Source organism: Coregonus lavaretus (genome assembly GCF_964263955.1).
Source record: "Coregonus lavaretus genome assembly, chromosome: 20".
Classification (NCBI taxonomy): domain Eukaryota; kingdom Metazoa; phylum Chordata; class Actinopteri; order Salmoniformes; family Salmonidae; genus Coregonus; species Coregonus lavaretus.
In genome coordinates this window covers 11,141,747-11,164,262 of record NC_140007.1, presented here as the reverse complement: position 1 = coordinate 11,164,262, position 22,516 = coordinate 11,141,747, and the positions used below count along the sequence as shown (strand labels likewise).

Sequence of the window (22,516 nt, the reverse complement as noted above, 5' to 3'; positions counted from 1 at the left end):
GTCTATAGTGCCAATAAAGTGCAATTGAAGTAACATAGTTTTCTGTAACAAGGTTGAGATTTTAATCTTAAATCAGCCATAAATCCCTTGTGACAGGGGGAATGGAAAATGTGTAGTGTGCAACAGGGAGGGGCAATTGAATGCAAGCTTCACACAGGGTTGAATGTTATGCTTGACATGGTCAGTTTTCAAGCACAAAACACCAAACAATTACCATAAAGAGCAGCTTACCTGCTGTTACACTATTATTTAACCAAATTTAAATGTAATATAATTTCACCATATTAAAATGAGAATTCAGTTAATGTAAGAGGGTTGACCTCTAATCTTCAAAAATGACTGTCAAAACAAGAACATAACTAGGGCTTTACAATGATGGTGAAAACTGGGAGAAATTTTGGGTTAAAGCAGGTTAAACTCTTCCTAGAAATTGGAAAAACATAACAAAATGCAAATTATTGACACTTTAACAACTGATTTATACAATTATCCATGAGGTCTATATTTAAGGGCACTTAATTTAATATAACATGCTTTTAAAATGCAATATTGGTGCACTATTTCTACTTAAAATATCAAAGGGATGCAAAATGTACTCTATTTGTGGAACGCAAATTGTACTCTATTCGTGGAACGACCCGGTTATCATAAGTATAAGATGCTCTGGGAGAATAAATTCTTCATCATGAGTCGACTGTATATCATTACTCTGTACAAGATTAAACAATATCATGAATGAGCAGCATTAGGTCAAAATGGATGAGAAATAGTCTTGAACAAATGGAAGGTGCTCCTTTCTGGAAAGTATATATTTAATGTATCAATAACAGCAGTCTGGCCTAGGGTTGTAAAACTACCAGTAATTTACCAGTGTTACCAGAATTGTTGGTAATTAACAGGTAATCTATGGCAATCTATGGTAATTTATACTTTAATAACTTTTACTTTGAATAACTTAAAAAATAATAATCATATAAAGTATTACTTTTTTTATATCTGCGTCCATATCGTCCATGAGTTTCTAGTAGAGAGACCATATGTTTCAACAATGGCATTATTTTCAATTACCTCTGCAACTTTTCCAACTATTGACTTTTTTCACAACTGCCACCAGTTTCGCGCTAAAACATTTAAAACAAAGACATAGTAAAATAAATACAAGTAAAAAGATAAAATATATTTCATGCTGAAAGCTCCATATTAAACACCAATGGTTTTCACTAAATGTATGTGTTACATTTAGGATAATTTTTACAGATTTGTCATTCTAGTTTTAATTTTAAAATCTTATTTTATTATTCTATATATTTTACATGTGATGAAAATTCCATGTAGATAATATGCAGAATCTACCGCACATCCAAAATAGATTAGTGCTGGAAGCAAAATGCAAAACTGGAAAAACAGGGAAAAGTCTCCACACACTTCTAGTCATCATTCAAGTTAAATCAAACTTTATTGACATACGTATTACAAAAGTACATCCATTATAGATCTATTTATCTGAAACCCATAGCATTAATGATCCAGAGTTTCTTTACTTATCCTAAGAGTGTTGTCCACATCCTTTGTCTTAATTTATTTTTTCTTTCCGTTTTCATCCTGTTTTCTTTCTTTGTAGACGTGCTTCAGCAGATAAGCCGTATGAGTGAATATTTTACCACAGACTGAGCAGCCATGTTGTTTCCTTCCTTTGTCAGTTTATGAGTGGTTAGACTCCCCTTGACACTAAAGCTTTTCCTGCAGTCACCACATCAAAATGGTTTATTTCTTGGTTGAGTCAGTATGAGCCTCTCTAGGTCCCCTTTCTGACTGAAGCTTTTCTCACAGTCACCACAGCTAAATGGTTTCTGTCCTGTGTGTGTCCGTTTGTGCACAGTTAGGTTCCTCTTGACGCTGAAGCTTTTCCTACAGTCACTACAGCTCAATTATTTCTCCCCTGTGTGAGTACGTATGCATGGTTTTCTTGTGATTGAAGCTCTTCCCACAGTCACCACAGCTAAACGATTTCCCCCCTGTGTGAGTCAGTTTGTGCATGGTTAGGTTCCCTTGACAGTGAAGCTTTTCCACAGTCACCACAGCTAAATGGTTTTGCTCCTGTGTGAGTCAGTTTATGCTTCATTAGGTTCCCCTTGAGACTGAAGCTTTTCCCACAGTCACTACAGCTAAATGCTTTCTCCCCTGTGTGAGTACGTATGCATGGTTAGGGTTTTCTTGCGATTGAAGCTCTTCCCACAGTCACCACAGCTAAATGGTTTTTCCCCTGTGTGAGTCAGTTTGTGCATGGTTAGGTTCCCCTTGACAGTGAAGCTTTTCCCACAGTCACCACAGCTAAATGGTTTTGCTCCTGTGTGAGTCAGTTTATGCTTCATTAGGTTCCCCTTGAGACTGAAGCTTTTCCCACAGTCACCACAGCTAAATGGTTTCTCTCCTGTGTGAGTACGTATATGCATGGTTAGGTTCTCCTTTCGATTGAAGCTCTTCCCACAGTCACCACAACTAAATGGTTTTGCTCCTGTGTGAGTCAGTTTATGCTTCATTAGGTTCCCCTTGAGACGGAAACTTTTCCCACAGTCACCACAGCTAAAATATTTATCTCCTGTGTGAATCCTCATGTGCCTGGACAGATCTCCTTTGTATTTCAATGTCTTGCCACAAACTGGGCAGGTGCAAGGTTTATGGGCCTTCAGTTTACTGGTTTTGCAGAAGCAGCATTCGCTGGGCCTCTCCTTGTTTAGAGTCACATGCCTCAGCAGGTCAGCTTTTGGAGCAAACGTTTCACCACAGTCATGGCAGCGTTGAGTTTTTCTAGACGTGGTGCTGGGTTTGGAAGAAAGTTTCTCCAGTGTTAGGTGGGGATCCAATGGTGGGCTCGAATCCAATGGTGGGTTGGGATCCAATTGTGGGTTGCTGTCAAGTCCTACTGGGTCCCTGCTTATGGCTGAGCTGTGGCTGGAGGCATTGTTATCATTATCTGGAGGGTCACAGGGAATGGCAAGACTCTTTAGCTGAGTCACAGTGCCAAAAGGTTTGAGATCCACTACTTTAGAGTCACTCTCTCTGTTCTCCACAGTCTGGATTTGGGGAAGAGGCAAGGACCAAAGTGGGTCCTCCTGATCACATTCACTTTTCACACAGGAAGGAGTGAATTTGAACTCTATGCTATCAGCCTCCAGCCCTTGAAGCTGCTCTTCCTCCTGACTGGTCCAGACTTCCTCCTGTTCCTCTTTAATCTGTGTGAGCTCGGGGTCCTCCTGCCCCAGACTGGGGCTCCACTCCTGCTCACAGTGCTGCTGCTCAGGGGGAACCTCCTCTCCAGAGACAGCGAGAGAGAGCTGCAGGGAGTCTGGAAGGAAGGAGAGGAGGAGCAGAGGTTAGCTATACAGGAGTTAAGGTAGGCCTCCGCACTACAGCAAACAAAGGAAAGTAGGAGGGGTGCCTGACAACAATTACAAATATCCAACAAAATGGCTTACCAAGAAAAACGTCCAAAAGGACTAATTCGAGATTCGAGGCAGAAAGGAGTTGGAGCACTAAACAAAAAAAGGAGATTAATGTATTATTTGCTCACTTTAATCCATTGTTCAGGATAAATTCAGGGGACTGACACTTCGATGTCAAGCTGATGTCTTCCCCAGAGTGACCTGACCATTGCACTTAGCTCCTATGTATAGCCTAGTGACCTACTGAGACACAACAATGTAAAAATAGAAATAACATGATTCAAGGTAAATGGCAAATAATAGTGAAGTAGAAGAAGAATCTGGTGTCTCTTGGATCAATAGGCCATGTCAAAATAAAGTATACAGTGGGGAGAACAAGTATTTGATACACTGCCGATTTTGCAGGTTTTCCTACTTACAAAGCATGTAGAGGTCTATAATTTTTATCATAGGTACACTTCAACTGTGAGAGACGGAATCTAAAACAAAAATCCAGAAAATCACATTGTATGATTTTTAAGTAATTAATTTGCATTTTATTGCATGACATAAGTATTTGATCACCTATCAACCAGTAACAATTCCGGCTCTCACAGACCTGTTAGTTTTTCTTTAAGAAGCCCTCCTGTTCTCCACTCATTACCTATATTAACTGCACCTGTTTGAACTCGTTACCTGTATAAAAGACACCTGTCCACACACTCAATCAAACAGACTCCCACCTCTCCACAATGGCCAAGACCAGAGAGCTGTGTAAGGACATCAGGGATAAAATTGTAGACCTGCACAAGGCTGGGATGGGCTACAGGACAATAGGCAAGCAGCTTGGTGAGAAGGGAACAACTGTTGGCGCAATTATTAGAAAATGGAAGAAGTTCAAGATGACGGTCAATCACCCTCGGTCTGGGACTCCATGCAAAATCTAACCTCGTGGGGCATCAATGATCATGAGGAAGGTGGGGATCAGCCCAGAACTACACGGCAGGACCTGGTCAATGACCTGAAGAGAGCTGGGACCACAGTCTCAAAGAAAACCATTAGTAACACACTACGCCGTCATGGATTAAAATCCTGCAGCGCACGCAAGGTCCCCCTGCTCAAGCCAGTGCATGTCCAGGCCCGTCTGAAGTTTGCCAATGACCATCTGGATGATCCAGAGGAGGAATGGGAGAAGGTCATGTGGTCTGATGAGACAGAAATAGAGCTTTTTGGTCTAAACTCCACTCGCCGTGTTTGGAGGAAGAAGAAGGATGAGTACAACCCCAAGAAAACCATCCCAACCGTGAAGCATGGAGGTGGAAACATCATTCTTTGGGGATGCTTTTCTGCAAAGGGGACAGGACGACTGCACCGTATTGAGGGGAGGATGGATGGGGCCATGTATCGCGAGATCTTGGCCAACAACCTCCTTCCCTCAGTAAGAGCATTGAAGATGGGTCGTGACTGGGTCTTCCAGCATGACAACGACCCGAAACACACAGCCAGGGCAACTAAGGAGTGGCTCCGTAAGAAGCATCTCAAGGTCCTGGAGTGGCCTAGCCAGTCTCCAGACCTGAACCCAATAGAATATCTTTGGAGGGAGCTGAAAGTCCGTATTGCCCAGCGACAGCCCCGAAACCTGAAGGATCTGGAGAAGGTCTGTATGGAGGAGTGGGCCAAAATCCCTGCTGCAGTGTGTGCAAACCTGGTCAAGACCTACAGGAAACGTATGATCTCTGTAAATGCAAACAAAGGTTTCTGTACCAAATATTAAGTTCTGCTTTTCTGATGTATCAAATACTTATGTCATGCAATAAAATGCAAATTAATTACTTAAAAATCATACAATGTGATATTCTGGATTTTTGTTTTAGATTCCGTCTTTCACAGTTGAAGTGTACCTATGATAAAAATTACAGACCTCTACATGCTTTGTAAGTAGGAAAACCTGCGAAATCGGCAGTGTATCAAATACTTGTTCTCCCCACTGTATGTGTGTGTGTGTGTATGTATGTGTATATGTGTATGTGTGTATGTATATTTGTATATTTGCGAGAAAAAAACATATGGGGGATTGGAAGTGATGCAGACAATTACATTGATGGAAGTTACAATCTATCTGAAATATTAAAGCTGATCTACCCCCTAAAAAAGACAACGTAATAATCCCATGCATAAGCATTCGAAAATAAAGAAATTAATTGGACCAGCGCCACAGCGAAAATGAATGGGAGTGAATAGTAGCAGTACAGAAAGTTTGCCATCGGAGTGGAAAATAAACACAATCGTAGTGAATTTCAGCTAACTACTCAGCAAACACATACCATAACTGTTTTACTGTCATTCTATTCATTTAAAGGTACACTCATGCCCCGTTTACATCGTGACGCATATCATTACGCCGTACATTAATCTTCATGTGATCTCCGTTCCTCTACTGGACGGAGAGAATAGGGTTTCACAACGCAAGACAAGATGGAGGAAAGCCTAGTATCTGGTCAGAGATTGCATTTATTTTGGAAGATTGCAAAATATGACCTTTTCATTCAGTTGATAATAAAACATGTTTCGTTTAGTTACTTTTTCCTCAACTCGTTTCTATAACTTTCTAGCAAGTCAAGCTATTTTACAGAGCAGCTAGCTAGCTAGCTAGCTAAAAGCTAGGCTATAATGTAGATAGCGACCTCCATCTAATAACTATCATTAAAAACAAACGTCCTCACAATAAACTAAAACGGGAGGCAACAGTCATAAAGTATAATTGGCTTAACAGCCAATTTGTATTATTTTTTAAACATACTATTAAAATAGTACTCACTTATAGTAATTGGTAATTATTTACAAGTTGCTAGCTATCCTATAAATCCATCATCGAAAACCACATATTTTCGTCTTCTGTAGTTAGGTAACTTCCTTTTCTTCGACGGACTCTGGCCACACTGAATAAGAAGCACAGTTTGGAAAAATTAAAAGTGTGCTGCGTCCGTCTCGCAATGGAGCCTTTAACCGCAAGGGGGCGTTCGTTGTGGACGGTCCCCATTCAAATTAATGACATCAGGCGCAACATAATGTGGCTTGAACGAAAGGATGTTGCCACAAGCAGCACCACAGATATTGAGATGAGCGAGATGCAAGACTTCGCTCTTACAGTCACACACAGTATCTGCGCATGTGCATGGGGTTCGATTAATGCTTTTACAATGTGGTAGCGACGGGACCAAAACAGCGGAGATACCAACGCTCTTAGTTCTTGCGGAAATTGACCCACTATGCTGTTTACTTTCTGCATCTTCGTCATATCGCTGAGTTTACCTTTTTTCAAACAACCGTTTTTCAAATTATCTACAGCCACTTTATTACTTGGTCAATGCTAATCTAGTAGAATCACCAACGGCGCTGGTCCAATGAATGTGTTTATTTTCGAACACTCAGCATGGAATTGACCCTTTGCTAAGCCACGCTCCCCTTGGTTACTGTTGCAACCTTGGACAACATTTTCCCAGGAAGCCCAATTCCCCATTCAATCACTGGCGAAATCCCCTCACAATGATCTCAAACTGTGATTCTAATACATAATGAAATTAAACACAGACTACCCCTTGCTAATCAGGAAACTCTTGGGTATGTTGTGGTGGCCTGTATGTAGTGCAGCTAGCCACTGAATGTCTCTGAATTCACTGTAAGCATGCAGTCAAAGCTATAAAAACTTTTGGAGCAAACTAGTGCCCTCAAATCGTATCCTGATGTCAACAGCAGATGGGAGATGTATTCATAACATTGCTAACTTAGCTAGCAAACATACATTTTGAGAAAACAAGTTATATTAAGTGGCTAGTTAGCTATAAATTATTTGTGTTTATTTTTTTGCAACAAAGAAAACAAGTCATAGACAATACTAATAAAAACGAATTGAAAAAAAAAAAACGCTGTGCAGGTGTGGTTGGAAGCCTAAGGGCTTATATGAAAACCACACCCCAAAAAAACAATATACAATACATAAGTACAAAAATAAAAAATGTTTGATAAAACAAATAAAACCTACTAATTATAAATGTATAAATGAATTGATCAGTAATCACTAGATTTGTTTTGTTTAAATGTGTGTGTGCATGTGAGAGTTAGGCTATATGGAGGAGATTACTGAATAGTTTGGTTCATCAGGCTGACCCCCAGTCTTCGCTTGAAGTTATTGAGGGATGATGATGTTTTCGCAATGTGAAGATAAGAATTCCAGAGTATGGTACCTCTATATCTGATAGAGAATTGATTATGTGAGGTGCGGCAGTGGGGAGGGTGAAGGTTATCGCAGTGTCTTGTGTTATCTAGATGGCTTTTAGAATTAACCTGGAAGAATCCATTGAAGGGTTTAGGTAAACTGTCTGGGAGGTATGAGAATTTGTAGATAAAAGTGCATAATTGACGTACATTAATGTCGTAAATAGACAAGATATTGAGTTTATTAAACAAAGGTGCACATAGAGCCAGGTAATTAGAGGAGGCGGCTAGTCATGCAAATGTATTTTGTATGATGAGTAATTTGTGTAGGTAGGAGGCATATGTACTGGCCCAGACAATATTACAGTAAATTAGATATGGGTAAATTATGTTATAGTATAGTGTTATTAAGCAAGCCTGATGAACCAAACTACGAATCTTTCTGATGATACCAACAGATCTTATCACTTTGCTGCAGACAAATTGAATATGATCTTTCCAGGATAACTTTTCATCAATTAGAACTCAGAGGAATCTAGTGGATGTGACTTGTTCCATTTCATTCCCACCAATTGAGGTTCTGGCTCTTTAAAAAAAATTTTTTTTCTTATTCTTACTAGTGAAAAGAATAAAGTGGGATTTTTGTACATTTAAAGATAATTATTTTATCTGGAACCATTCAGAAAATGTGTCCATGCCTGAGTTGGCTTCATTAATTAGTGCGGCAAAATTATTGTGTGGTAAAATCAAATTGGTATCATTAGCAAAGAGAATGGGAAGTACGGTAGAAGACACAGCAGCAAGGTCATTGATATAGATTAGGAATAAAAAAGGTCCAATTATTGAAGCCTATGGCACGCCACAGGATATCCTGGCCCTGGTAGATGCACAGCCATTTGCATAAACAAATTGTTCTCTATCATAAACATAACTGTATAGCCAATTATATGTATAATAATGAAAACCATAATAATGCAATTTCAAAAGTAATATTTCATGATCAACCATGTCAAACGCTTTGGATATATCTGAAAAGATGCCAAGAGCATATTCATTGTTGTTCAGGGCTGTAAAGATTTTATCCACAAGTTGCAAAAGAGACATATCTGTGTAGTAGTTTTATATAGAATACAGTGTTGAAACCATATTGGTGCTAATATAGAATACAGTGTTGATTTACATGTTTCAACATTCTCTTATACACACATTTTTCTAGGATTTTAGAGAAACATGGTAGTACAGATATTGGGCGATAATTTGTAAAAGATCTGGGATCCCCAGATTTATAGAGGGGGATAACTTTGGCAATTTTATAATCTTTAGGAACAATCCCAGTTTGCATTGATTTGGTGAAGATATACAGTACCAGTCAAAAGTTTGGACACACCTACTCATTAAAGGGTTTTTCTTTATTTTTACAATTTTTTACATAGTAGAATAATAGTGAGGACATCAAAACTATGAAATAACACATATGGAATCATGTAGTAACCAGAAAAGTGTTAAACAAATGAAAATATATTTTAAATTTGAGATTCTTCAAAGTAGCCACCCTTTGCCTTGATGACAGCTTTTCACACTCTTGGCATTCTCTCAACCAGCTTCATGAGGTAGTCACCTGGAATGCCTTTCAATTAACAGGTGTGCCTTCTTAAAAGTTTATTTGTGGAATTTCTTTCCTTCTTAATGCGTTTGAGCCAATCAGTTGTGTTGTGACAAGTTAGAGGTGGTATACAGAAGATAGCCCAAGACCAAGTCCATATTATGGCAAGAACAGCTCAAATAAGCAAAGAGAAACAACAGTCCATCATTACTTTAAGACATGAAGGTCAGTCAATTCGGAAAATTTCAAAAACGTTCAAGTGCAGTCGCAGAAACCATCAAGTGTTATGATGAAACTGGCTCTCATGAGGACCGCCACAGGAAATGAAGACCCAGAGTTACCTCTGCTGCAGAGGATAAGTTCATTAGAGTAAACTGCACCTCAGATTGCAGCCCATATAAATTCTTCACAGAGCTCAACAGACACATCTCAACATCAACTGTTCAGAGGAGACTGCATGTCTCCCGAGTGGCGCAGTGGTGTAAGGCACTGCATCACAGTGCTAGCTGTGCCACTAGAGATCCTAGTGGTAGAGCTCAGTTGGTAGAGCATGGCGTTTGCAACGCCAGGGTTGTGGGTTCGTTTCCCACGGGGGACCAGTATGAAAAAAATAAAAATAAATGTATGCACTCACTAACTGTAAGTTGCTCTGGATAAGAGTGTCTGCTAAATGACTAAAATGTAATTGACACAGTCCACATAACACAACTGAAGACTTCAGAGGGTTACAACATTTAGAGCAATGTGTGTTTTTGGTCATGAGGTTAGGTGAAACACATGAACAAAGTAGTAAATATGTGTGGGTGTATGTATGTGTGTGCATGTGTCAAAGCATCTGCACACACATACATATAGCGGAGTCACTTGCCATAGGCCTACGAGAGGGGGGGGTGAATAACCAGCTGATCATACTTCAGCTATACGATGTAGCCTTTTTTTTTTATTCTTCAATTAGTCGTGGCAGCAGTTCCTTTCTTTTGAGGCGTACCTTTTCGGAGAAGTCATTGATGAAGATTTTGGTTCCATTCAGGCACTTGACTCTCCTGAGAATCTCCTTGTCTTTGAATCTGAGCAGTTTCACCACTATATACATTTAAGTTGGAAGTTTACATACACCTTAGCCAAATACATTTAAACTCAGTTTTTCACATTTCCTGACATTTAATCCTAGTAAAAATTCCCTGTCTTAGGTCAGTTATTATCACCACTTTATTTTGAGAATGTGAAATGTCAGAATAATAGTAGAGAGAATGATTTATTTCAGCTTTTATTTCTTTCATCACATTCCCAGTGGGTCGGAAGTTTACGTACACTCAATTAGTATTTGGTAGCATTGCCTTTAAATTGTTTAACTTGGGTCAAACGTTTTGGGTAGCCTTCCACAAGCTTCCCACAATAAGTTGGGTGAATTTTGGCCCATTCCTCCTGATAGAGCTGGTGTAACTGAGTAAGGTTTGTAGGCCTCCTTGCTCACACACGCTTTTTCAGTTCTGCCCACAAATGTTCTATTGGATTGAGGTCAGGGCTTTGTGATGGCCACTCCAAAACCTTGACTTTGTTGTCCTTAAACCATTTTGCCACAACTTTGGAATTATGCTTGGGGTCATTGTCCATTTGGAAGACCGATTTGCGACCAAGCTTTAACTTCCTGACTGATGTCTTGAGATGTTGCTTCAATATATCCACATAATTTTCCTTCCTCATGATGCCATCTATTTTGTGACGTGCACCAGTCCCTCCTGCAGCAAAGCACCCCCACAGCATGATGCTGCCACCCCCGTGCTTCACAGTTGGGATGGTGTTCTTCGTCTTGCAAGGAACCCCCTTTTTCCTCCAAACATAACGATGGTCATTATGGCCAAACAGTTCTATTTATGTTTCATCAGACCAGAGGATATTTCTCCAAAAACTACGATCTTTGTCCCCATGTGCAGTTGCAAACCGTAGTCTGGCTTTTTTATGGCAGTTCTGGAGCAGTGGCTTCTTCCTTGCTGAGCGGCCTTTCATGTTATGTCGATATAGGACTCGTTTTACTGTGGATATAGATACTTTTGTACCTGTTTCCTCCAGCATCTTCACAAGGTCCTTTGCTGTTGTTCTGGGAATGATTTGCACTTTTCGCGCCAATGTACGCTCATCTCTAGGAGACAGAACGCGTCTCCTTCCTGCGCGGTATGACTGCTGCGTGGTCCCATGGTGTTTATACTTGCGTACTATTGCTTGTACAGATGAACGTGGTACCTTCAGGCGTTTGGAAATTGCTCCCAAGGATGAACCAGACTTGTGGAGGTCTACAATGTCTTTTCTGAGGTCTTGGCTGATTTATTTTGATTTTCCCATGATGTCAAGCGAAGAGGCACTGAGTTTGAAGGTAGGCCTTGAAATACATCCAAAGGTACACCTCCAATTGACTCAAATGATGTCAATTAGCCTATCAGAAGCTTCTAAATCATTGACATCATTTTCTGGAATTTTCCAAGCTGTTTAAAGGCACTGTCAACTTAGTGTATGTATACTTCTGACCCAATGGAATTGTGATACAGTGAATTATAAGTGAAATAATCTGTCTGTAAACAATTGTTGGAAAAATTACTTGTGTCATGCACAAAGTAGATGTCCTAACCGAGTTGATAATACTATAGTTTGTTAACAAGAAATGTGTGGAGTGGTTGAAAAACAAGTTTTAATGACTCCAACCTAAGTGTATGTAAACTTCCGACTTCAACTGTATCTGGGCCGTCCATCGGGGAAGAAAGCGCCATTCCTATCCTCCCTTTCCATCTTGATGAGTTTAGGGTCCAGTTTGAGTTGATCTGCCAAGAGTTTCTTCGCCTTGACTTCTGTGTCATGCCAAGTTTCAGTCTTTATGTCCTCAATTCCATTGATTAAAATGTCATTGCGCCTCAATTGGTTTTCGAGGTAGTCTCCTTTGGAAGAGTGCTTGTCAAGTGTTGTTTGGAATATTGCAAAATCCTCAGACATGGTTTTGAATGTGGTCTGGCTGGTGATATTCACGCCCTTTAGCTCCTCAAAATTCAAAACTGTGTTTAAATGCACATTCTACCAGCACACAGAAAATACCTGAGATTTGCCTTCGAAAAACATGTTTTATTTTGCGTTCTACCATTCGGCCTTTCGCTCGCCCCTCGCACTTTCACAAAGTGGATAAGTGCAGCGCTAGCCCCTGTTCGCTAAGCAGGAGTCAGGGTCCTGAACTACTTAGACGATTGGCTAATATGTGCAGGGTTACCAAGCCTTGGCATACACATCCATGGTCTCACATCACCTCTCCGAGTTGGGACTAACAATGAACTTAGAAAAGAGTTCTCTGGTCCCCACTTCCTGATCTTGACTTGGACACTCAAATCATGCGAGCAACACTCTCTCCAGAAAGAGTGGCATCTTTGAAAAATTGTCTTTCAACATTCAAAACAGGTGACAGCGCTAGAGAGTCAGACGCTCCTAGGCCTCCTAGCTGCTGCAGTCCATGGTATACCATTGGGCTTGCTCCACATGTGGCCAATACACTGCTGGTACAACAAACACAAAAAGCTGACCATTTCAGCGAGTTGCTGGAGAGCAATACAATGGTGGTGCCTAGCACTTCAAACTCCTAGGCGCAGTTCACAACCAGGTGACTTTGATCACAGACACCTCCCTACAGGGATGGGGAGCAGTCTTGAACCAGTCAGGGGTCCATGGTATATGGTCAGCACCATGGACAGCTCACATCAATGTACTGGAGCTCAAGGCGGTTCCCCTTGCACTCCAGCACTTCTTCCCAGAACTGAGAGGACAACATATACTGATACGGACAGACAACACAACTGTGGTTGCACAAATCAACCGCCAGGGCGGACTGAGGTCAATGGCTCTGCACCAGGTAGCAAGGTAGCTACTGCTTTGGGCAAATGGACACCTTACATCACTTAGAGCAATACACCTGCCGGGGGTGGAGAATCATTTTTACGTTTACATTTTAGTCATTTAGCAGACGCTCTTATCCAGAGCGACTTACAGTTAGTGCATACATTATTTTTTATACCCCCCATGGGAAGCGAACCCACAACCCTGGCGTTGCAAACGCCATGCTCTACCAACTGAGCTACATCCCCGCCGGCCATTCCCTCCCCTACCCTGGACGACGCTGGGCAAATTGTGCGCCGCCCCATGGGTCTCCCGGTCGCGGCCGGCTACGACAGAGTCTGGATTCGAACTAGGATCTCTAGTGGCACAGCTAGCACTGCGATGCAGTGCCTTAGACCACTGCGCCACAGAATCAGCAGCAGACCTCTCCAGAGGAGGCCCTCTTCAATCTGTTTGCATCTCAACCCATTGTTCTATGTCAAGGATGGGCAACTTTTGAAGGCCCTCGGATCAACATGTAGGTAAACAGACCTGCGAGCAACTGCGGTCCCTCATGATGAGTTCAGATTTTTTGTGGCCCCCACCCTCATCAAAGTTGCTTGTCCCTGTCCTGTGTGGTTCTCCATAAAGGGTCCAACAGGCCCACTCGGGGGCGATGCCCTATCATACAGACGGCCAAGGGGGCTGCTGTATGCATTTCCACCAATTGCCTTGCTCCCTCAGGTTTTGAAGAAGATCAGCCTTGAGAGCGCATCAGTTATACTTGTTGCTCCACATTGGCCGCATCATCACTGGTTTTTAGACCTTGTAAAGCTGACAACTTGAGAACTCTCTCTTCGAGCAGACCTCCTATCACATGCGAAAGGCAAGTTTTGGCACCCCAAACCCAGCATACTGAAGTTGTGGGTGTGGCCCCTGAACGTGACCTCCTTGGTAATTGATATAATTCAGGCTGCCAGGGCATCCTCTACGCTAACCCTGTATTCCTGAAATGTGGAATGTGTTCAGGAAGTGGTGTGTCGACCATGCAGAATCACCATCTACCTGCCCAATTTCTGTCATTTTGACTTTCCTCCAGGAGCTTATGGCTGCAGGGAGTCCCCTTCTACATTGAAAGTGTATATGGCAGCCATCTCTATGGGTCATGGCCAAATTGCGGGTGCATCACCATGAGCAAACCCTCTTGAATCGCAATTCATGAATGGTGCCCGCAGGCTATGGCCCCCCAAGGCTCCTTCAGTACCCTCATGGGAGTTAGATGCTGTCCTACGATCACTTATGAGCCCACCATTTGAGCCCGTCTTCACTTGAGCTATGTGAGCTCAACTACTATTGGCTATTGTTTCAGTTAAGCGTGTTGGAGAATTACAAGCGCTTTCTACTCATCCATCATGCCTCAATTTAGCAGAAGATGGATCTAAGGCAGTGCTTCGGCCAAATCCAGAATTCTTACCTAAGGTGCCTTCATCATCACATGCTAACCAGCCCTTAATCATAGAGGCATTTCACCCGCCTCCCCACTCCTCACTGGAGATTTGTGAGTTGCATACACTTTGCCGGGTTATGGCATCGAGTGCCTATCTTGCTGCAACAAGAACTGTTCGTCAAACAGAACAATTTTTTTGTATGTTATGGGGAGAACACCAAAGGGAACCCTGTCTCGAAACAGAGACTGACATATTGGATTAGCACTGCAATGTCAAAATCATACACTGCAGAAGGTAGACCAACTCCAGATGGCATGGTAGCACACTCCACCAGGGGTATGCCCACTTCATGGGCCCTGTTCAGAGATGGCCTCCCTGGACTCTATCTGTGCTGATGCAAGTTGGGCAACACCCATGGCTTTCATGAGGAACTACAGACTCAATGTTATGTCCACACCATCAGTGGGATCTGTGGTTCTGGACACGGCACAGCCTCTCAAACCAGATAAGTGAGCGTACTGTGAACCTTGTACATACAGTACTTACTTATCAACCATCAGTGAGATGGATGTTCTATACAGAGGCCTTCCACTCTTGGTGCTGTTGCACCCAATTCAAGCCTCATGTTGTAGGTTCCAGCTTTCAGCTTGCTTGTGTATACAGTTGTATACCACAGTTGAAATTCTGTCTTACCCTGTTGGATAAATATATTTGGTTGCATCCTGTGGTGGATACAAGGAAGTCCCAGGGACTCATCTGGACCACGTTAAATGCAGGGCCGGCTCTAGCATTTTTGTTTTAAAGTGAATTTCCTGCAATTATACACATTTTGCCATGGGGTGGTGAGAACTGTTAGCAATTTTATGACAAATTTCATGCAATTCTACTCATTTTGCTATGGGGCACGGATAATTTTTTTCCTGTTTTACTGCTAATTTCCTGAAATTGTAACCATTTTGCCATTACTTATAGCAAAGTTGTGGACTCGAGTCACATGACTTGGACTCGAGTCTGACTCTAGTCACAAATTTGATGACTCAAGACTTGATAGAAAATAAAATAACTTGAGACTAATGACTTGAAATTATCTGGCCAGGTTTTGTAATGTTTTGTCACTCATTTTATGGCACAGAGTCTATGTGGATTAATCTACACACAGCCAGAGACAGTAGCCGCAGCATCACCCTTGCAAAAAAAACTGCAACAGATTGGCTAGTGAAACGCACACTCTGCACTCTGATTGGACCAGCAAACTGTCAATCAACACAGGTCGGGTGAGCTAGCGAACAGATTGCTGATTTGCTGTACAGCTATAGGATCGGGTGCAGCACAAATGTCAAATTGTAGGGAGAGAGGATTGCTATAATAAATAAATATGCAGCCCCCCAACAAATTGGTGATCAAGAGAGTATTAACTGTTTACTTTGCAAGCTCACCCGCAATGAGGCAACAATTACTAGCATAGGTCTACTGGCCTTTTGGTATGTAACAATTGCTTGATATTAATAATTTACTTATGAAGCTTGCATTTTAAATTTGTTGTTAAAATCAAATATTACTGTGGCGAAGACGCACCATAGGCGCTGCTCTTCACTTGCACTCTCCAAACTCCCGCCAGTGGAGAGTAATTTTCTTCTCTTGTTGAAATATTTGCTGTTGCTTTCAGCCGTTTAAATGCATAGGCCCTATGTGGTAAATCTATATTCCATCTAATACTACAATAATTGCTAGCGTATCATCATTCCATTAACTTTATTTTATTTTATTTATATATTTATTCTGTTTGAATTCTTTATTTATTTTTTATTTTTTTTTGGGGGGGGGGGAATGGATCAGCTTAATATTGCAGATAGATTGTATCTTCTATCAATGTAATTGTCTGCATCACTTCCAATCCCCCATATATATATATACTCCCCTTTATTACTTTTCAACCCCACCATCCTTTCCCTACTTGGAGTAAATTAGTGAACAACAATGCCCAGGCCTCTACTTCCGGTCTATACTTACTATCTACACCTTATGGACAGAGTTAATTTTACAATAATTATATTATATATACAGTATATATATTTTTTTTAAATTTGTATTGCTCCTGAACTTCTTCTACTCTCAACCTCTCCGATCATTTTCATGATGTCCATCCGGTTTGCTTCTATATGCCATATCTTTCTAACTGTGCTCTTTCCCAAAAGCTCCCAACATACAACCTATATACTTATTATGGACACAGTATGCTTACATTATTAGCTATCTTTGTTATTATTTGTTGTTATTTGTTATTAGTCCCATCCTTCAACTCTATTCAATACCTCCCATCTATCTCTTAACACCATCCATATAGGATTTCTATTTGCCATATATATTTCAACCGTACTGTGATGTTTTACAAAAGTTCTGAACCTTTCTATTCTCATTGCTTCTACAGATTGTGAATTAAAAATAAACATTTTTGCTAAAAGTATTATTATATTATTGATTGATTGACTATGACTTTTCAGATCACCCAGTAATGCTATCTGCAAGGTTAGTTCCAGGTAAATATTGCAATCCTTTAGCCATTCCTGGACCTGTGTCCAAAAACAAGCTACAAATGGACAGAACCAAAACAAATGATCTAATGATTCTGTCTCTTCACAGCAAAATCTGCAGAGCTGGGAAGATTGTATCCCCCATATAAATAACATTCTATTGGTAGCAATAATTTTATATAATAATTTAAATTGAAAGATTCTAATTTTTGAATCCGGTGTCGTTTTGCGTGTCAGTTCATAAACACTATGCCATGGGATCGGTACGTCAAAGATCTCTTCCCAACTATTTTGCAATCTATATGGGACGGCTGTCAATCCTTTGGTCCTTAAGTGAAACTGATATACTTTTTTATTTATCACAGTTTTCCTTAACCAATTATGTTCTTTAATGCAAGGCCGACAGACAAGTTCCTTACTTTCTCCCCCTTCCACTTTCCTCTTCCACTTTTGCGGTAAGGCTGCAATTATTTGGTTGTAATTTTGGGTAGAGCAGACATTTCCATATGTTTTTGTCAGCTGCATGTGCGACATAACTCCACCAGTCCTACCGATGATATCATTTACGAAGATTATACCTTTTTTAAACATTCTGTCAAAAAATAAAGTTTTTTTGTCAATTAGTATATTTGAATTTAACCACAATATTTGTTGCATTATTTGTTCTGTCGTTTCTGGGAGATTATTTCCTTTTCAAATAACTGAAAGTGAGAGGTTGTAATCTGAATAAAGGGAAAAAGGCCTTTCTTGAACATTGGGTGAGACAATCTTACTAATTTGCTTGAGAACCAGTTCGGATTTAAGTATAACTTTTGTATGACTGAAGCTTTTAGTGATAGGTCTAATGCTTTAATATTTAATAATTTCTGTCCTCCGAATTCATATTCATTATATAAATATGCTCTTTTAATTTTGTCTGGCTTGCCGTTCCAAATAAAATTGAATATTTTTTTCTCATATAATTTAAAAAACTGTTCGCTAGGTGTAGGCAAGACCATAAGCAAATAGGTAAACTGGGATAATACTAAAGAGTTAATCAGGGGGATTTTTCCACAAATTGACAGGTATTTTCCTTTCCATGGTAGTAAGATCTTATCTATTTTTGCTAACTTTCTATTAACATTTATTGAAGTGAGATCATTTATTTCCTTTGGGATATGTATTCCGAGTATATCCACATCACCATCAGACCATTTTATTGGTAAACTACATGGTAATGTAAAAATTTTATTTTTTAGTGATCCAATACGTAATATAGTACATTTGTCATAATTTGGTTGTAATCCAGAGAGGTTAGAAAATGTATCTAGATCCTCTATGAGGCTGTGGAGGGATTCTAGTTGTGGATTTAAAAGAAAACATGAATCATCAGCGTACAATGACACCTTTGTTTTTAAGCCCTGTATTTCTAATCCTCTGATATTATTATTGGATCTGATTTTAATAGCTAACATCTCGATGGCCACAATAAATAGATATGCCGATAGTGGACAACCTTGTTTCACTCCTCTTGACAGTTTAAAACTTTCTGAGAAATAGCCATTATTTACTATTTTACACCTAGGGTTACTATACATGATTTTGACCCATTTTATAAGAGATTCTCCAAAATTGAAATGTTCCAGGCATTTATATATAAACCCCAGTCGAACTTTATCAAATGCCTTTTCGAAGTCTGCTATGAATAGCAGGCCTGGTTTCCCATATTTTCCATAGTGTTCTATTGTTTCCAATACTTGCCTTATATTATCTCCAATGTATCTTCCATGTAAAAAACCTGTCTGATTTAGAATGAATAATATCCGACAATACCTTTTTAATTCTATGCGCTATACATTTTGCTAGGATTTTTGCATCACAACATTGAAGTGTAAGGGGCCTCCAATTTTGTAAATGGACTGGATCTTTATATTTTCCACTTGTATCCTGTTTCAGTAATAATGAGATCAGACCTTCTTCTTGAGTGTCAGATAATCTACCATTTACATAGGAGTGGTTAAAACATGCTAATAACGGTCCTCTTAGTATATCAAAAAAGGTTTGGTATACATCGACTGGTATGCCATCCAACCCTGGAGTTTTCCCAGACTTAAAGTCTTTAATTGCATCCAGAAGTTCCTCCTCTGTAATTTCACCTTCACATGAGTCTTTCTGTGTGGCTGTTAATTTGACATTATCAATAGAAAAAAAATCTCTACAATTAGCTTCAGTTAGAGGAGATGGAGGCGACTGAAAAGAAAACATATGCTTAAAGTACTTTGTTTCTTCCTTCAAAATATAATTTGGTGAATTATGGGTGACTCCGTCAATTGTAACCAGTTTCATTAAGTTCTTTTTGGTAGCATTCCTATGTTGAAGATTAATTTATTTTGTGCATTTTTCCCCATATTCCATCCAGTTTGCTTTATTTTTATAATATATTACACTTGATCTTTCTTGAATAAGTTTCTCCATTTCTTTTTGTTTTTCCTCTAATTTATTCTGAGCCTCTATGTTACAGTTTTTATTGCCATCTATCTGTTCTGTGAGACTTTATTTCCTTTCTTAGTATAAACTCTTTTGACCTAAATTGCTTTTGTTTTCGAGATGAGTACTGAATTGCATGGCCTCTAAAGGCACATTTAAAGGTGTCCCATACAATAAGGGGATTCGCTGTACCTATGTTATGTTGGAAAAAGTCAGTTATAAATTCCTTTGTTCTAATTATAAATAAATTATCATCCAATAGGCTTTGATAAAATTTCCAATATCCTCGCCCACGTGGAAATTCAGTAAGAGTAATGTATATGCCTATTATATGATGGTCCGACCGCATTCTGTCCCCTATCAACACTTTTTTTTACTTTTGGTGCCAACGAGAATGAGATAAGAACTTACTGTTTATTGCAACACGTAGACATTTCTGTTTCATGTTTGATAGGTCTACGATACATTTTCATTTTATAGCTAACCATTTCTTACCCTGCTCAGAGTGGGCGCGATGTTTATAGTGCACATGAACATTCGCAACTCATGAGGTACAAGTTATGTTTATTTAATGAAATGTATAGTTTCCTTTGTTCATATTTCCCGGGTTATGTCGGAGTTCCGTGTGTCGGTGTCCTACGTCTCTGTCATTTTTGGTGTGAGTAATAGGAGAGCGCGCCTTACTGTGCATCGAAATGGGCTACGTGGCCTGCGCTCCAAGCTTTGGAGTCAGAACGTTGAATAAGAGAAAATGATTCCATGTATGTAATTGCCAATTGGGTAATTGTATGGCCCTGAGGGCCAAGAGCTTATTATATAGGCCTACCTGCTTGAGCTCCTGTTAGACAGATTTGATTTGATTTCTCAGATAGGACAGGTTAAGCCTGATACTGAGGTTATTTCTTTTGGGCTATTGCCCATGTATATTTGGTAAATCTACTTTATTTTGTATGATATGGCACTTTCACCATTGGATCACCAAGACCTGTAAATAAATCTACACTCTGAGCACGTCAACCTGCCTTGCCTTCTGCTGATTTCATGCCCTTACAACTGCTACAAGGTCCATATTTAACAATTACATAGGCTAATAAAATATGTTGTAGACAAAATAATGAAAAGGGCTGTCCTGTAGCCTCGATAAATAGACAAAGATTTGTAGTTGAATAAGTCGTTGCATTTAAAGATTTTTTTTTTTTTTACTTGACTTGAAAACTTGTGATTCGACTCGACTTGCTCTTAAAATGAACGACTTGAGACTCGGACCTTGTGACTTGAGACTTGCTTGTGAATGGAATAATAGTGACTTGGTCCCAGCAGAGGTAACTCTGGGTCTTCCATTCCTGTGGCGGTCCTCATGAGAGCCAGTTTCATCATAGCACTTTTTTACGACTGCACTTGAAGAAACGTTCAAAGTTCTTTACATTTTCCAGATTGACTGACCTTCATGTCCTAAAGTAATGATGGACTGTCATTTCTCTTTGCTTATTTGAGCTGTTCTTGCCATAATATGGACTTGGTCTTTTACCAAATAGGGCTATCTTCTGTATACCCCCCCTTCCTTGTCACAACACAACTGATTGGCTCAAACGCATTAAGAAGGAAAGAAATTCCACAAATTAACTTTTAAGAAGGCACACCTGTTAATTGAAATGCATTTCAAGTGACTACCTCATGAAGCTGGTTGAGAGAATGCCAAGAGTGTGCAAAGCTGTCATCAAGGCAAAGGGTGGCTATTTGAAGAATCTCAAATATAAAATATATTTTGATTTGTTTAACACTTTTTTGGTTACTACATGATTACATATGTGTTATTTTCATAGTCATGTCTTCACTATTATTCTACAATGGATTTTTTTTTTTTTAAGAACCATTGAATGTTAGGTGTGTCCAAACTTTTGACTGGTAGTGTGTGTTTATAAATTGTGTTTTCCTAAGTGACTGCTTATGTCGCTTATGCCTGGAGCGGGCCCTGGTTAAATGGTTAATTATCCCACTCGGTTTTCTGAAATACCTCTTTGGTACAGCCTCTCCCATAGGTCGTTTGGCGACCCGTTACGAAAACGAAAGAAAACTTTCTCTCTGAGTAGAGTAATAGGGTTGTCACGCTTTCATGTCGTTCCTCCACCTTCGTGGGGTTCGAGCGAAGTAATAGACGCCACCCCGCCTGTTATAGTGACATGTCACGTGGGTACAGTATGGGTGTGGCGTGATTGTAAACATGTTTGATATTAAGCATCGCAATCACATCGCGTGAAGTGGAAGGAGTTCCATTAGGTCGTTTGGCGACCCCTTACTCTAATCAGAGAACCAAGGTTACATCCGTAAACAAACGTTTTCGCGACACAGACATTGTTTTTATCCATGTACGGTAAAAGTTTAAAAACTACTTCTTAACATGGTTGAAATGGTGATCGCTGGTAGCCTAAACCGTTAATTAATTGAGTAGAACTAACTATCAGTAGATTAACATACGAACCTATTCTACATTGTTTTATCCCTGGCGTGATCCACAGCAGTCTCCGTAGCCGATCATTCTCCTCCTGGTACTCCACTAGCGTTTTCTCAACCGCCCCGAAAATCTCCACAGCAGCCGCAGTTAAACGCTCATTTAAAAACACACGCAATAACTGTAGTTGATACATTTTCAGTAGAATGTGAGTTAGGTAGCGTATTTAGTTCAGTCAGTAGGCTATGTCATTCTTTACTCCACACAATACATGCAAAATCAAAACAGTCAGACAGAATGGGTAACCTAGACACGTCACAAGGGCTATAAAGCTGAAGCATCCGTTTAGAACGTTTTCTCACCACCAAATATGGTAGTGAGAGGAAGTCCAGTCGAGGTTAGTGGGAGAAGATGGAACTAGGTGAAACTGGGCCGACGTTCTGCACATTTTCTAATCGATGAAACATCTGATCTCAATACATTTTTCTGTTCCCAAAACTAGAATATGTTACAAACACAGTGCACTACATTTTATA

The 22,516-nt window shown here is 40.0% G+C and overlaps 1 protein-coding gene across 1 annotated transcript; it reads right to left on the bottom strand.

Moving 5' to 3' along the window:
* Nucleotides 1-1,436: 1,436 nt before the first annotated feature.
* LOC311147348 (uncharacterized protein) lies at nucleotides 1,437-22,299 on the bottom strand. Its single transcript, XM_084184034.1, has 2 exons — nucleotides 22,011-22,299; nucleotides 1,437-3,346 (listed from the first exon to the last, which is right to left on the bottom strand). The coding sequence occupies exons 1-2, from the start codon at nucleotides 22,174-22,176 to the stop codon at nucleotides 2,166-2,168; spliced, it is 1,347 nt and encodes a 448-aa protein (XP_084040160.1). The 5' UTR covers nucleotides 22,177-22,299; the 3' UTR covers nucleotides 1,437-2,165.
* Nucleotides 22,300-22,516: the final 217 nt, after the last annotated feature.

What these genes read in the sequence shown, in the direction of transcription:
- LOC311147348 (XM_084184034.1), bottom strand. Translation starts at nt 22,176, where the DNA reads ATGTATCAACTACAGTTATTGCGTGTGTTTTTAAATGAGCGTTTAACT. An exon ending in GATAAAACAATGTAGAATAG is followed by an intron (nt 3,347 to 22,010) that starts GTTCGTATGTTA and finishes CCTTCCTTCCAG; the next exon opens with ACTCCCTGCAGCTCTCTCTC.